This window comes from Artibeus jamaicensis, unplaced genomic scaffold (genome assembly GCF_021234435.1).
Source record: "Artibeus jamaicensis isolate MK-2021 breed Jamaican fruit bat unplaced genomic scaffold, CSHL_Jam_final contig_548, whole genome shotgun sequence".
NCBI classification, from domain to species: Eukaryota; Metazoa; Chordata; class Mammalia; order Chiroptera; family Phyllostomidae; genus Artibeus; species Artibeus jamaicensis.
Genome location: NW_026521883.1, coordinates 19,311,595 through 19,329,465, shown reverse-complemented (window position 1 = coordinate 19,329,465; position 17,871 = coordinate 19,311,595). Strand labels below are relative to the sequence as shown.

Genomic DNA, 17,871 nt, shown 5'->3' with positions numbered 1-17,871 from the left:
TTGCTCTCCTGAAGTTTATCCTGCATGCTGCTATCAATGAGGCCTTTCTAAAACACAAACCTGGCACCCTCTTTTGTTTACAAACCCTGCAGTCCCTCCCTGTCACTCAAAATACAGATAAAGAGACGTTGAAGTCTTAGAGTTTTAGCAGGAAAGCAGGCCTTCTGTGATCTGGCTCCCATCCCTTTTGCTGGTCCTGTATTCTCACTTTATATACCAACAAAATGAACTTGTGTAGTTCCCCAAACACACAATACTGTGCATGTCTCCCTGCCTTTGCCCATGCTTTCCTGCACCCTGAAATGCACGCCCCTTGTCTACTCATTCCTCAGACAATGCTTCTCTGACTCTTTACCTGCCCTGGCCCCCTGACCACTCCCCCCGCTCTGTTCTACTTTTGTTCCTCGTTTACACTTATTATGAATCACACTATTCAAAAGTACATCTATTTCTCTTACTTGACATTGATGTCAGAGAGCATACCTTTTGCCACCTCTTAACATGGAATACAGCCAGTACCTTAATATTCAAGCCCTGAATTAGAACACAAACCCTTTTAAATCTCTATTCCAATCGACTTGTTATAATCACTGTCTCCAAAATGCATCCCAATCCTTACAGAGTCTACCCCCTTTCTCTCTGTCAATTCAAATTCTACCTACCTTTTAAGACCCAGTCAAAATCCTTCCTCCTTAAACCTGCCAAAGCAGCCCATAATGAAATGCCCCTCTGTGGGGAACCTGAAGTCCTCACAGTCTTTACAGCATAGTAGAGTGGTTATGAGCACAAACCAAGAAGGCAAATTTCCTGGCTTTAAATCCCAGCTTCATCCCTTAATACCTTTATAACTTGGTGCAAGTCCCAAACTCTGAGCCTCAGTGTCTTCATCCATAAAGTTGTAATAATAATAGCCTCACCTCATAGGCTTGTTGTGAGGATTGGATGAGTTATAGCAGATAAAGCACTTACTAAGTGCTCAATATCTGTTAACTGTCAGGATAGTGTTAGTCAACTGGTGGATCATCATAAACTTACCTTTGACATCTTTGTGGTATTGAACTATTCTATATATACTGTATTTTACTTAACTTTTCATGTATTTATACCTAGTTTCCCTGGCTAGATGACAAGTTGCTTAATGGAAATTAATGTCACACAGGTTATTAAGAAAAAGTGGGATGTGCCTTGTCAAACACAGTAGAGATTAACAAGTGCGGCACCATGACAGCCCACTCATCCAGTGAATGCAAATAGGGAAATATAGAGACACAATTGGCTTTAAATTTTATTTTTTAAGTATTTTTCAAATAAGTAGTTCCAACAAATACCAAATCTCAGACTAGCTCCTTAGATAATATAATGAATTACAGGGTCTGGCAGCAGTAAGGCCTGCTCGAGTGTGGTTGGTATGGTAATAATATGGGTGTAATAATTTATAGTTTAAATTTGAACATTTCACCTAAAATGTCATGTGGTATGCTTGAGTGTGATATTGTTATGTTACAGAATTACATGCTTATGATTTTGTAATAAAAAAGGTACATTATTGTGTTGGACCCTGTATGTTAGTTAATATTAAAATATTTTAATGCCAGCCTAAACAAAATACAGATAGAGACACATATTTGGGAGGACTATATGTGAACCTAAACCAAATCATAATCAATTAATGAAGCAAAATAATGGATTTTTTAAGTATCTGCTATTTCCACTAACCCTTTGGGATAGAGAATTGAATTTGCCATTGTGACATTCTCTATCTAAAAACTTAATAAGTAAAAATATTAAATTAAGTTTAAATTAAATGAAGTTCAAAATTTAACTTCCAGCTGAAGTTACATCTATCACAGCAAACACACTTTTGAATTCTCTTTATTTTATGCCAATGACAACAAATAAAAGCAAAATTCTTACCTTTCCTTCCTCAAGGTGAAGCAATAGGACTTTATCTCCAGGCTTATAATCTTTGAGCAGCTCTGCTGACTTCCAAACTTCCTCAGGATCAGGTATCCAAACCCTGGCAAACTAGAAAACAAAAAGAAAAATTAAACAAAAAAAATCAATTATTTTATGGTGACATATAAAACATATGGATTTACCTGGCTGGTGTAGCTCAGTGGATTGAGCGCGGGCCTGCAAACCAGACAAACGCGGTTCGATTCCCAGTCAGGGCACATGCCTGGGCTGCAGGCCAATTCCCAGCAGGGGACGCACGAAAGGCAACCATATATTGATGTTTCTCTCCCTCTCTCCTTCCCTTCCCCTCTAAAGGTATATAAATAAAATCTTAAAAAAACAAAAACGTATGGATTTATCTATAATTAAATAATGTATGAAAAAATAACTCTTGGCTAATATGAAATTTACTTTTTAAATTAGTAGATAAGAAGTATTTTAGCTCTACTAGTACTATCATGTCCACATAACTTAAGAAGTATGCTCTGTATTTAGTAATAATTTCACAATATATGTAAGTCAAATCACTATCCTATGTACCTTAATCTTATACAGTGCTGTATCTCAAATATACCTCAGTAAAACTTGGGGAGAATCTATGCTCTGAAGAGATAGCTTCAATGAACGTATGACTTTGCTTTCATAATAAATGGTACCTGAAAATATATAATTTTAGGTTAAAATGTACATATAAATCTATTTTCTCACTAAGCGTGAACTTTCAAAACATGATCTTGAATCACTGGCGTGGTGCTCTGCCAGCAAACATATCCCTCTATGGCAGGATTTATAACTTTTTATTGTGGTTTTCACCCTGTGCTCTGTAGAGCCGTAGTGACTGATTACTCACGTGCCCCAGGGCCACTACAGTGTGGACAGAACCAGAAGCTCGTGACTTGGAGCCACAGCTGTTTGACATGCTGGGTATTTGGAATTTTCTTTGAAGGAAGTTCTGTTGTGTGTGAGAGAGAAAGTATTGTTGTCTAGTACTGTACCTTCATTATTTTATAAAAATGAGTGAAAATAGTAAAAATGTGTATTTGGCCAGCAATATGTTTGGGTCTCATGGCTTCAATATCATGAAAATAGTATGGCCAAGGGTTCCTGAAGCAGATCTTTAGCTTCCACTAGACACCCTGGATTTAAGACAATTTTGAACTTCGGGTTAATGATAAAGAAAAAGAACAAAATATAGTAACATGAAAGAAGACTCCAAATACTATACTGAAGAGATGCACTATGATTTCACGGATTCCTCAGGAAGGAGTCTCCCTTGAAAACTATGTGCCCTAGTCCCTGATGCCCAGTTTCAGGAACACATGAAAATACCACTATCAGCCTTTCTCCACCTCATTTTCCTTAGAGGTCTCATTACTACCGGAACTTATTTACTGCTTGTTTACTTATTATTTCTCTATCTTCATTAGACCATAAGCTCCATGTCTGTATTGTTCAACATAATATAGAGTACCTGTGTACCTGGTACACACCTGGGCACTTAGTATTTGTTGAAAGAATCTCAGAATGAAAGTTATCTCCTTAAATTGAATAAAACAGTATGGTGAAGTAAACTTGCCCATTGCTTTATTGTTCTCTTACTACCACACACTCATGCACACTTTTTGTCTGAACAGTTTGCAGATGAACAGTACTGAACTAAGTTATGGGTCCTAATCTCAGAACCCCATATTGGCCTTTGATCAGCCTTTGATTCGGCATCTGTACAGTAGGGGTGATAGCAGCCGTCATCTCATTTACCTCAAGGGCGTACATACAGAACCCTTGTGGAAAACACAGACCAATATATAAGTACAATTGTTAGTAAGTGTTTTTCCATAGAAGCGATTGCTAATGTTCTGTGTCAAATATGTTTCTGAAATCAGTTATGTAACCCCCCCCCCAGTTAAACAGCCCATAAACTAAATAAATACACATTACTAAAATCTTACTCATTCAATAAACATTCTGGGTACCAAGTGCTATAACTCTGAAGTTCACTTTAGAAAGACAGTATTTCCCTAACTTTCTCTGGAAGAATTTACTGTTTCTAGAAAAGATATGAAATATATGAGATAAAGAGTCATGAAGTTACCTACTACCCTTGCTGATGAAACTAAAAAAGCAAAACAGGTCCAAGTGAGCTTGCAGAAGTCTCAATGACCAGCTCTAACCATGAGATTTTCTACTAAATCTAGAAAGAAGAATCTTTGTGTTCTTTGTCAATAGCAGGCTGCAGCTCAGATCTTCACAACTATACGGGAAACAGTAATGAGTCTTTGGAAACAGACTTTTCCAAAGGCTAGACTTCCAAAAGCTAGGTATTAACAACAGATAGTAGAAGGAAGCTAAGGCCCTTGAACTCTCCAGAGGCAATATATTTAAACAGCAAACATCACCCTGATAACCAACTGCCCCTTAATTTTAACTCTATTTCTTAGAAAACTGTCAAGGAGAAATAGGCCAAAAATCAGTTTATTATTACCACTGCTATTGTATGGTTCTTTTCCACCTTTAATGGTTATTGCAGAAGCAACCATACCAGAACTGGGTCATTTGAGGAGGTATAAATACTGTAGTTGCTGAAGCCCAGAGGAATCTCCAACTGACCATGCCCCTTCCTACTGCCTCTGTCACTGCCAACCCTACTTTCCACTTTTCCCCAGACCCCCCAGAAAAACACCTACAGCAGCCGGCAGCCAGAGGAAGAGGATTAAACTTGTCCAGCCGCATCCAGTGTCCAAGACTGCAGGAAGGAAGACAAGAAGTCAAGGCCCCAAGATCACATGAGAAAGCTAGAAATGGGACATGGAAAGAGTCAGGCAGGAATCAGAAAGAGGGGTGGACACACACACCTGGAAGTCTGCTCAGGGGCTTCCTGGTGAAACAAAAGCAGTTAGACAACCCAGATGGAACACAGCTCCCAGCAAGACTAAGGAGAGTCCAGTGTCACGTAACTCACTCTGTCATGATTAACTGGTAAAGGATGGGCTTTCCTGCAATGCTCCTCATTCTCTTTTCTATTCATAGTACTCTAGTTTTGTCCCTCGTTATCTTGTAAATCCCTCAAATATCTCACTGATGATACATCAGACTTAATTTTGGTTATTTATGGGTCTCTCTGCCTCTCACACTGGACTATATATCCTTATGCCATCGTTGACACTCCTCTAAGGCTGGCTAAATTCCTTGGCCACAGTCATTGGGCAGCCCCTTTATGCTGATTTTATTTAAGGCAAGTAGGGCAAGGGAAGGACAAAAGACGTGAGAACTGGGATGAAAGGTAGCAAAGGCAAGCTTCATAGGCCTACCTCGGGATTTTTCCTGAAGCCATAAAGCACAGTTGAGATGGGGTAGGAGTCAGAGACTTAAAGAAGAGAGACTCCTGAAGTAATACGCAAAGAAAGAGTAAATATTTGATGTAGGAACTAGTAGAAGAGAAAACAAGAATTGGGAATCTGAGGTACTGTCACTAAAGCCAAAAAAATCCAAAAAATCCAAAAAACAAAACCCAAAAAACCCCGTAAGAGATGAAGAAAAGAGAAAAGAGACTTAAGGCAGATAATGTGAAAATGTAAAAACATACCAAAGATTTGTGATAATTCAAAGGAACACCTGATTAGAAAGAGAGTAAGGACAAAATGGAGATAAGCTTAATTTTGTAACAGTAAAAATCTGAGAAAATAATGCTACCACAGATTTAAGTTGCATAATAGCTTACAAGGAAAATAAAAACCATGCACTGTCCCACAGTACAGTGTAATGATGCCTACCTGGCAGTGATGAGGTAATTCTGACAGTCTCATGCAAGAGGCACTGGAAAGGCAGGCCGGGGGCCATGTGTGCACTAGTACCCGGCAGAGAGAGGCACTGAGCAGTGTTGGCTCAGCCTTGCATGGCCCTCGCACCTTCTCAGGGGTTACACGCATCATTGCACCTGGAAGGGGGCACCTGTCATCTTTCTTTTTGAATCCTACCATATTGACAGCACTCAAGAGATCCTTGACTAGTGCCAATGGCTCACTGGAGGTTTTGCTAATTTGCATTTTGTCAGTCAAGAAACCCTGAGCTGTGGGCACCAAGAGCAGTTGTTTCCGATGCCTGAGACACTGAGAACAAGACTGAGAGCACTAACAGAGTGAATGACCAGTCCCCAAGTGCTCCCAGAATCTGACCCATGTGATTCTCTTTCCTTCCTCAAACTCCCACATACGTCAATTGTTTTTGTACAGCACATGTGTACATCTTTCCTAGCTCCCCTATTAAACCATAAGCAGCTCGGCAATATGGAACCTGCCTTGATTCATGTTGGATATCCCATTGTGAACATTTGCAAAAATGAATGCCTTCTGTGACAATTCAAAAAACCTAGGATAAAAACTAATTATTCTTGAGGCTACAAACTGAAGTAGTTTAGGATTTGAATCCCAAATCATCAACATCCCTGCCTCTAAACTCTGACATTAACATTAATACTCCACATAGTTACTAAGTAACTCATATTATCCTTATAGCATATTTTAATGTAAAAATTCAGAAATTCCAACTCTAAAGCACATAGCAGGTTTTCCAGAATTTTTAGACACACATACATATACATATACACATATATATTGATACTCCATATGGTTACTAAGCAATTCATATAACTCTTATGGCATATTTTTGATATAAAAAATGCAGAATCTACTACCCTAAAGCACATAATGGGCTTTCCAGAACTTTCATGCACACACATACACACACAGCAAATACTAGTTGAATGAAAGAATGATATAACGAACTCCTATGTACCCACCACTCAGGTTCAGAGACAGAACAGCACTATCATTGAAACTCCTCAATGAAACTACATATTCTTAAACACTTCATTTTCTCTCACCACTACTATTCTCCACACCGAACTACGAGTTTGCTGTAGCCCGAAAAAGCCCTGCTGCCTCTCACTGTGTGCCGTTGCTCCGGCTATTCCCTCCGCGGGGAACACAACCTCTCCTCCTCAGCCAGCAGACTCCTATTTGTCCTTTGCGTCCGTGTTCAAGTAGCACCTGTTTTAAGAAGCCTTTCCTGACTTACCATCATTTGGCACTCCTTCTCAGTGTCCATACTTCCTCATATAATCTTCCACTAAATCCTTAGTCCACAAAATAATGACCCTGCCTGCCTATCTCCCTCTAGAGACTGTGAGCTTCTTGAGAGAAGGGGTGTATCTTACTCATCTTTGTCTTTTCAGCACTTAACACAGGGCAGGCCTATAATAATTTCTTAATAAACTTTTGTTATATGAATATTCTTGGCCTCAGACATTATACTGTGTAAGAGGGCAGACTAAAAGACGTATTTACAAGAGGCTCTTGGAATCTTCTAAAAAGGTCTATAATTTCCAGAAATAGAGAAAAAGGTAAGCAATATTTGAAAATTGAATTATGTAGAAAATCTGGATGTGACAGAAGGAAAAAGAGCCAGGCATTTAAGTAACAGAGAAGTAATGAAACATCCTTTCCTCTCCCCTGCACCCCAAATCTCCACCTCAGTCCCTTCGTAATTCATGTGTTTAGAGTAGAAGTTACCCCTCACTTCTAGAACAGAACATTCCACTCCCAACCCTACCAAAATTCCTCACTCAGAAGGCAAAAGTGTTGTGACCACCATTTCCACAGCCATCTCCTGGAGCAGCAAAGGAGAGAATAGAGGAAAGAAAGGTAGGCCAGAGTGTTCGAGTAGGGTAAGTGGTCACACTAAAATAGGGGGAAGCTCTGGCTGGGCTCAGTTGGTTAAGAGCATCATACTGATAGGCCAAGGTTGCAGGTTTGATCCCCGGTCAGGGCACATAAAAGAATCAACCAGTGGATGCATAGGCAAGTGGAACAACAAATCGATGTTTCTCTCTCTCTGTCTCTCTCTTCATCTGTGTTTCTTTATTCCCTTTCCTCTCTCTTTCTAAAATCAATTAAAAACATTAAAATGGGGGGAAAGAGAAAAGAAGGGCTGGGGGTGAACACACGGTGCATTCTGGGCAGGGTCGGAAGTGAAGAGCAGAAGGGGCCTGTGGTTCTGCTGTAGCTTTAGAGCAACGCGTGCTGCTGCTGCACAAAACGGTGAACACCGACGCGCTTCGTGGAGTTTGACAAAGGTTGTGAGCGATGAGAGCTAACCTACTGAGCGCTTTCTTTGAGTCAGTAAAGGCCTAGATATTTTACATATACAATTTCCTTCAATCTTCTGCATAACCCTATTACTAACCTATTTGTACAGACATTGAAGCTTGGGCCTTAAAAATGGAAGAGCTGGGGTTCAAATCTATGTCAAATCTAAATGCCAAATACCTTTTCCACTCCACCACACGCCCCCCTTATTAATACAGTAAGTTTCATGAAGAAGAAACTACCTTCCTCCACTTCAAAAATGTTACTCTTGGTATGATAATAGAAACAGCTATTAAACTGGTCCGCGTCATCAGGTGAAACTTAATATCTCATCCAAGAGAGCATGTCAAGGTGTCAAAAACAAAGTAATCAGCCTGGCACCCGTCCTGCAGTATTCCCATTGGCTCTGACCACAGAATGGGGCTCTGCCAAAAATGGCTTTAGGGAAAAATAGCAGGAAATAATCTCAGGATGCCAAGGACTAAAATTTTAACAAATGATTTAGGGTTCATTTAATTCTATAAATAAACAAAACGATAGGGCTGATTGAAGACATTTAATTTCTTCATAACTCTTGAAGTTACCCTGCACGTACAGTAACATGTACATGGTTTAAAAGTAAACTAAGTACAAGTCAGCTTCCAACAGATAATGACATTATTTTAAATTCATGAAGAAAACAAGAACTTTCCAAATTTATGTTTATGTTTTATTACCACCCACTAACAAAAATTAAATAACCTTACTTCTCTAGAATTTTATGTGAGATGGCAGAGCTTCGGAATGAATATTTTTAGATACTGCAGCCCTATAATATTCCTTAAAGATTATTTTTGGAACTAGGTCTCACTTCATAAGCACAGTTTTAATATGCACATCAGGGAAAGTTACTATTTCACCACTTCCAGTCAAGAGGGAGGCATAGGTAGATACGCTTTGCTTCCTCACACAACCAAAAGGACAACAAATTTAAAAACAAAAATCAACCAGAAACTTGAAAACTGCCAGAAAAATCGAACTGTATGGAAGTCTGACAACCAAGGAGTTAAAGAAGAAACATTCATTCAAACTGACAGAAGGGGCGGAGATGGCCAGTCTGGGTGGAGAGGACACATGGCGAGGTGGCAGGTGGCAGATCAGACGTTGCCACATTTGCATGTGGATAAACCAGGAGGAACAAATGAATAGCAAGACAGACCATCAACCCAGGGTTCCAGCATGAGCAAAATAAAGACTCAGAACCTGTGGCTGTTAAGAACTTACGGGGGTTGTGGCGGTGGGAGAAACTGCCTGTCTCTTGAAAGCTGGGCAAGAGCTAAGCAAGTGGCATCGTTCCTTCTCTGACCCCTCTCCCACATACAGTGTCAAAAAGCAGTGAAGTAAGTTATCCCGCCCTAGTGAATACCTAAGGCTACACCCCTTATAATGTAACCGGTGTACTGAAACAAAGAAATATGGCCTAAATTATAAAGAACAGGCCAAAACTCCAGAAAAAGAACTAAGTGATGAGGAGACAGCCAACCTATTAGATACACAGTTCGAAATACTGGTAATCAGGATGCTCACAGAAATACATCATTGAGTACGGACTCAAAAGAGGAAAAAGTGAAGTCTGTGCAAAAAAGAAATAAAGAAAAATATGCAGGGAACCAACAGTGAGGGGAAGGACACTGGACTCAAATCAACCATTTGGAACACAAGGAAGAAATAAACATTCAACCAGAACAGAATGAAGAAACAAGAATTCAAAAAAAAAAAGAAAGAGGAAAGGTGTAGGAACATTCAAATCATAGGGATGCCAGAAGGAGAAGAGGAAGAGCAAGAAATTGAAAACTTATTTGAACAAGTAATTAAGGAAAACTTCCCCAACCTGGTGAGGGAAATAAACTTCCAGGAAGTTCAGGAAGCTCAGAGAGTCCCAAAGAAGTTGGACCTAAGGAAGCACACACTGAGGCACATCATCATTAAGTTACCAAAGATTAAAGATAAAGAATCTTAAAAGATGCAAGAAAAAAAGAGACAGTTACCTACAAAAGAGTTCCCATAAGGCTATCAGCTTACAGGCAAGAAGGGGCTGGAAAGAAATATTCAAAGTCACGAAAGGCAAGGCCCTACATTCAAGGTTACTCTATCCAGCAAAGCTATCATTTAAAATGGAAGGTCAGATAAAGTGCTTCCCAGACAACGTAAAGTTAAAGGAGTTCATCATCACCAAGCCCTTATTATATGAAATAGTAAAAGGACTTATCTAAGAAAAAGATCAAAAGTAGGAACAGTAAAATGACAACAAACTCACAACTATCAACAACTGAACCTAAAAAACAAAACCAAAAACAAAAACAAAATAAGCAAACGAGAACAGGAACAGAATCACAGAAATGGAGAGCACACAGAGGGTTATCAGCAGGGAAGGGGATGGGGGAGAATAAAGGAAGAGGTACGGGGAATAAGGAGCATAAATGGTAGGTACGAAATAGACAGGGGAAGTTTAAGAACAGTATCATAAATGTAGAAGCCAAAGAACTTGTATGTGTGAACTATGGACATGAACTAAAGGGGGAGGTGCTGGTGGGAGGAAGAGTGCAGGGCAGAGGAGAATAAAGGGGAGAAAAAATATGAGACAACTGTAATAGCATGATCAATAAAATATACTTTAAAAAGAAAAAATTAATATTCCTACAACTCACTAGTAGTATTTGAAGATGAATTACAAAATTCTAAATAAATAAAATAATCAAAAGTAAAATGGAATCACCAAGAAAGAAAGGAATTCATGTTGATCTTCCTTATCACAAGACTATTTGTTTGATGAGGATTAAGAACACTCCTAACTTTTCTCTCCTTTCCTTAATTCTTCCAATAGGCTTTATAATTGTTCTTACTAAAGAAGGCCTTCATTCAGCAGTGTGAAAGTGGTAAACAACAAGGCCCAAAGTCAGCCAGCTAATAAATGAAAGAGGCAGGGTTCAAACCCAGGATGATCTCAGACTTCAAAATGCTTAGGATATATAGTATAAGAAATAATAAAAGTGGGTGAAGGGATTGAGCAAAAAAGAAAAAAAAGAGAAAAAACTCACGAACACAGACAACAGCGTGGTGATTGCCAGGGTAGTTGGCGGTGGGGCTGGTGGAGGAGGGTACAGTGGGGATAAATGGTGATGGGAGGAGACCTGACTTGGGACAGTGTACAGATTAGTGCTGTGGGATTGTGCACCTGAAACCTGTATAATTTTGTTACGCAGTGTCACTCCAATAAAATTTAGTAATTAAAAAAGAAATAATAAAATATAATCCCAATGAACCAGTTTCTTCTGATATTACCAAAGTTGCCCAATTAAGCAAAACAACTACCATTTTTAACACCTGCTCCAAATTTAGAGAGAAATATAAGAGTCAGGTCAAATATGTATAGGTATCTTCCTCCTACTCAGAATACCTATCACTCCGATACATGATTTGGTACAAAAAGAAGTGATGGGTAATTTAATTCTTAAAATGTCTCGGCATGGTAAATTTTGAAGAAATCAGACAAAATATACATTATATGAGACAACACAGACAGGCAGACACCAGTATGTAGCCCCTTCTGATTACAACAAGTGGCTCCCTTTGTTTTACTCCCAGCTTTGGGGACAAGCAGTTCTGGCTGAGATCATGGTCTGGCGCTACCTTGGGCACACTGCAGGTCTTTCATGATCTGGCCCCTGTCTACTTCTCCAGTCTCATCTCTCACCATTCCTGGTTTGTACTTGATCTTATAACAACTGCAAACAGCATCTGGTTCCTCCATGTCTACCTCTTTTACTCACATTATCCCCAAGACTGGCAAACCCTTTTCCCATCTTCATCATCCATTTAATACCTATGTGCCCTATAAGAGCCTATCTTTCAGCAGCTTTTGATCATTGACCTTAACAACCAACTTGGAACAAAAACTGTGCCTGGCATCTGATGAATCCCATTCCCATGATTCCTTCCTACCTCTCAAATCACTCTTCTTCAGTTTCTTGTGCCTCTCATGCGTCCCCTGCTGGGAACTGGCCTGCAACCCAGGCATGTGCCCTGACGGGGAATCGAACCGTGATCTTTTGGTTCACAGGCCCATGCTCAACCTTTTCTATCCAACCTCTAAATACTGGGATTGCCCAGAGCTCAGCTGAGTCTCTTCCCTCTTCTCATGTAGTATTAAGAGTTCAGGCTTTAGGAACAAGCTGTATGTGTTTTATTGTTCACTAGCTCTGTGGTTTTTCTGTGCCTCATCTGCAATGAAAGTAATAATAATGCCCACAACACAGAGTTATCATAAAGATGAAATCAGTTAATATGTGAAAAGTATTTCTATCTCTAGCCCAGAACTTTCTGTTGAACTCCAGACCCACAGACCCACGTTCTCACACTGCTACCTAAGATCTGTATTTAGGTGTCTCAAATACATCTTAAATTTAAGTCTAAAACTGAACTTTTCTTCCAATGCCTTTTAAATCTGTCCTTATTGCAGTATTCCTATGTCAGTAACAGGCATCCCTCTACCCAACTCTTGGTAGAAACCTGATCCTTAATTAGCACCACCTTCTCCTGGACCCCTACAGCAAATCCATCACTAAGTCCTGAATATACGGTAACTTTGAACCACCTCTCTCCACCTCCATGGTCACCCTCCAAATCCTAGCATCGTCATCCCTCACCCTGATGCTAGAAATAGCTATCAAACTCTCCCTCCTCCATTCTTTATTAAGAAGCCAGAGTGTTTATTTTGAAATGGAAAAATCTGATGACGTCTCAACCTTGCTTAAAGTTCTTAGTAATTTGGAATAAAACATTCAAACAACCCTCTAGAGCCTCGCATAGCTTGGCATCTGTCTCTGGAAGGTCTTGGAGAACTAGCCTCATCTCATGACAACCCCACTATTCCCACTGCTGAGCCCTTCTCTCCACCCCACTAAGGGCCACCTTTACTTTTTCTGTCAACAAAAACAATTCATGCCACCTTAAGCCTCGAGGCCTCCTTTCATACTTTCCCTTGGCTTAGAACCCTTCACTTCATTGTTGTGTTACTGATTTCTATTTATCTTCACATCTCAGCTTGCATGTCTACTATTTTGAAAGACCTTCCCTGACTTCTCCATCTAAATAAAGCCTCTCTGTTATACTTTCTCACATAATCCTGTACTATTCTTCACTACAATGACCTTGGGGACAGGAACTATGTCTATTTTGCTCAAAATTGATGCCTGGGGCTAAACATAGTGTCTGATCTAGACCAGGTGCCCAATAACCTATTGAATAAGTGAATACCCCATCTCATCCAATCTAAGATACCAGCAGTGATGATGCATTCTGAATGTGGAAAAACAATGTGCATGTCAGAATTCAGTAAAAAGAGCAGATCATTACAGTGCACACTGCTCTTTCCTATGTCATTATTCTATTTTATGTGTTTATTTTTTTCTCTTTTCTTCTACTTTTTAAACTTTTGTCTAAAAGAAATGTACAGCCTTTCTTGAATAAAGTAGAATTTAAAAAATAAAACAAACGATTTTATTTATTTATTTTATTTAATTTATTTATCTTTAGAGGGGAAGGGAAGGAGAGAGGGAGAAAAACATCCATGTGCGGTTGCCTCTCATGCGTCCCCTGCTGGGAACTGGCCTGCAACCCAGGCATGTGCCCTGACGGGGAACTGAACCGTGATCTTTTGGTTCATAGGCCCATGCTCAATCCACTGAGCTACACCAGCCAGGGCCAAAACAAACCATTTTAAAAACTCAGTTTAAGTGCTATGACCCCCAGAAAGCCTTCCTGACTACCACCATAATGTTAATTAAGGCAGCGGCTCCTGCTTGGACCTTCCATAATAATCTTGTTTTTCTCTCTATTCATGTGCCTCATTCCATTATTATTACCTTCTCAGAGACCAATCTCTTTAACTGCATTGTGACCTCCTCAGAAACAAGATCTGTGATTTATCCATTGGCATCACCACCAGACCTGTCCCAGTGCTCAGCAGAGTGGATGCTCAAGAGATGTGTGTTGAGTGAATAAATAACTGAATAGATAAGTCTTTATGAGCCATAGAGAAGAATGAAAATAATTTAATTAGCTACCAACTTACCAAGCATGGGTGAAAAACAGTAACCCAATCAACCAAGGCTTAAAAATACAAAGCTGACTTGTTCAAATGAAACAGAAATGATCAATAGGTGGATTACTTTAAAGATGATAAACAGAACATGCATAAACATAAAGAGCTTGTAGGTTAGTACAGCTTATTCATATTTTTATCTTATGTGCTACCCACCCCTCTACCCATAGCTTGAGTAGACTTTTGATCAATAGAATCCTTGGAAAAACTAAACAAAACCCAGAATTTTTACTCAGTAGCTTTAATATTTCTAATTACATAAAGAACAACATAATTAGGCTAACAACATAAGGCTACAGAGTTCGTCTGATACACCTGAAAGCAGTACTAGCCACATGCTGAGTCCCAGGAGGCAGGTGCCCTCAGAGTCACCCTAAAGGAGGAAGAGAACCACGGAAGAAGCAGTACTGGACCAAAGCCAGCCGCTGGCCGTGCTCCACCCTGGCCATTGTGAGGCAATTCCTAGAGAACCAAGCAGCAGAAGAAATTAGATACTGAGGTTATAAAACTCAAACTCAACAATTCCCAAACTTTCTGAGAAACCAAGAGTACACTCTTCTTTCCTACACTGTGACAGCACGAGATGCTAACTGGCATCACTCAACTGATCAAGAAGATAAGCAGAACTGAGTGGTTGGGGGTTCTCAACGGGAATGAGAAGAACCAACACGACACTGGGAATAACAGAAAGATTAAAATCAACTGTTACTCTATCTTAGGCTGTAAAAATCTCATAGTTCATGAAGTAAAGGTCATTTGTTCTTGAGCAAGAGTTGCTCCAATCGTATATGCTGAAAGATACCTTTAGAGACAAATGCTGCACAAGCAAGCAGAGGTTCTCAAAGAACTTATGTCTCAGCCTTTTCCTCAGAGGTTAAGCTGGTATCCTGACACTGACTGCACACCACGCTTCTAGCAGGTCAAAAAGGATTTCCCTGGAAAAAGGAATCTCATTCTGTTTGTAATGACTGAGAATGTTATTTCCTTCTATTCCTCAACAATGGCTTCTCATTTAAACAAAAATTCTCGCTTAAAGAAAAAAATTCATGAGTTTTGTATTTCTTCTTAATACATTAAAAAAAACTAGAAATTTTAGCCCTGGCTGGTGTAGCTCAGTGGATTGAGCATGGGCCTGTGAACCAAAGGATCGAGATTCAATTCCCAGTCAGGGCACATGCCTGGGTTGCAGGCCAGTTCAGCAGAGGACTCATGAGAGGCAACCATCCATTGATATTTCTCTCCCTCTCTCCTTCCATTCCCCTCTAAAGATAAATAAATTCTTAAAAACAAAACAAAACAAAGAAACCTAGAAATTTTAAAAATTATCACACCTAAAGTTGCTTTTATTTTTGTTAATATACATAGTTAATTTCCCATTACTTTTTTAACTTACTAATTTTTTTCCTAATTTTCTTAGGTAGTTATTTAAGCTTCTATTACAGACGATTTAATTTGTATTTTAGTGTGCATCATACAAAAGAAGTTATTTTGCTAGATCACCCTAGCCTTCATAAAAGCTATTGTAACTTTATTGTATTTTCAATCTGTATGTGAAATAATTGGCTTCTCCTATTTACCACCCACTGTGTAAAAAGTACTTCCTCTTACTTGAGCTGTAATTACCTCTTTGGAGCTTCAAGAGATGCTCCCGAGCTCTTATTTATACAGTGAATACGTCCATGTTGCCCACTTCATGTGCTTCAGAGGTTTCTGAACTTCTACCAGATAAACAGTTCATTCTTTATCCTTCCAAACTGAAGAGTCCATTTTTTTAACAGGGCCTCACATTCTCTTACTCATTCTAGCTTTTTAAAAATCTCTCTAAATTTGAATTTTCTCACAAAATAAAGTAATTAGATAGTATAAAATCCAGAGTCAAGGTTAAGAGCATGAACTTTGAAATCAGAAAGATCCAATGAATCTAACACTTCATAAATGTATGACCTTAAGCAAATTACCCAGCTTCCTTCCTCAGGGCCCTCATTCATAACACTACTGAACAATACGTATGTCAGAGAGTTGTTGGGCAGGTAAATGAAGTAAAGTTTAAAGATCATTACATTATATCGTCACCACAACTACTCACCCCAACCACCTCACTGTGCTCAGTCTGAATGCCTTTACCATATTCGACAACACAGTGTGCTATTTGGCCCCTGCCCTTGCTTTAATACCACCCGGGTCTTCTCCCTTCCTCTGAGCTCTGGCTGTGCCAGCCCTCTGTTGTTCTCAGAACTCCCCAGGCTCTTTCCCACTTTAAGGCCTTTACTGTCCCCTCTGCCTAAAGCCTTCTATCCTTATCCCTCAACTTTCCTTATAGCTGGTTCCTTCTTACTCTTCAAGTCTCAGTTTAAATGTCTCCTTAGAAAGGTCCTTCCTGGCCACCCTATAAACTGCTTTGTTTACTTGGGATTGTCTGTCTTCCCAACTGGCCTGAAAGCCCTGTAAGAGCAGAGATGGCCACTAACTCCAGAACCTAGAACAATGCTTGGCAGCTAGTAGGTTCTCAATAAATGTGTGTGGAATCAGAGTGCTTAGCACAGTGTTTAGCTGGCTTTAAAAACAGGTCAGGACCAGAATGTGAACACACCATGTTAGGCAGTTTGGCCTTTACACTGCAGAATACAGGGACTGACTCATCAAAGGCTTTCCAGCAGGATAATAAGTGATCACATGTTTCTAATAGCCTAGTTCTAATCGGCCAATCTTTAATTGTAAAAGCACATTTTGTACAGCTTCTGCTGTGGTCAGTTGATCTTTCCTCCAGTTATGTGTATACCACTATCACATTTTGACTGTGGACAGGATTTATCCGATATACACAGAATTACTTCCAAAATGTCATTCATATTAGCCAAAAGAGGCTTGCACTGGAGGGGCTGGGAGTCAGCTTTGCCCTAAGTGTAGGAGCTGGGAAGGCAGTTCAGCTGCTACTGCTACATGGTTGATGGGAACTGGAGGGGAAATCATTGCCCTGTGAATAAGAGCCCTGGGAATAAGGTGGGGGGGCGGTAAAGGAGGGTCCCTTTAGTGAACTAGGTGTGAGGGCAAATGAGGACACCTTGCAGGGAGGTTCAGTCACCAAAAGAAAAGGACCCTCTGGTCTACTTATGAACAGAAGCATTTATTTACCTCTGGTCTGCAGGCTGCTTCCTTATCCCATCCACTGTCTCTTTTGTAAGTGTCCTTTAAGCTGAATTTTAGCTGGGAAAAGCAGCAATGAAAGTTGACCTAGACCTTATATTTGGAAGACAGGCCACTCAAAAGATGTTTAAGAAAAATTAAAAACCCCTGAGTGATAAAATACATCATAAACAAAGTCAAAATACAAATTGACCCACTGCCAAAAAAACCCCAAAACAACCTGCAACAAACTAATTATCTTTACATGTAAAGAGCTCTTACAAACAACAGGTAACTCACAGAAGCACCACTAAAAAAAAGAAAGAAACATAAGATGTCTAATCTCACCATAATTAAAGAAACACAAATTTAAAACACAATTAAATATCTTTGTATTGGATTTGAAAAGATTTAAAGGGTTAATAATGTGCTGGGAAGAAAGTAGAAAATCAGTCATTCTCATATACTGGTGATAGTATAAACAGGCACAAACTAATTAGACTGCAA

General features: G+C 39.6%; 1 protein-coding gene across 4 annotated transcripts in view; it reads right to left on the bottom strand.

Annotated features, from left to right (window-relative positions):
* MYO5A (myosin VA) overlaps positions 1-17,871 on the bottom strand; it is a 174,462-nt gene that overhangs the window by 112,935 nt on the left and 43,656 nt on the right. For all 4 annotated transcript variants that reach the window (XM_053670054.1, XM_053670055.1, XM_053670056.1 and 1 more), the window contains exon 2: positions 1,915-2,025. In XM_053670054.1, the coding sequence (XP_053526029.1) occupies positions 1,915-2,025 (111 nt within the window). The remainder of the gene's footprint in view (positions 1-1,914; positions 2,026-17,871) is intronic.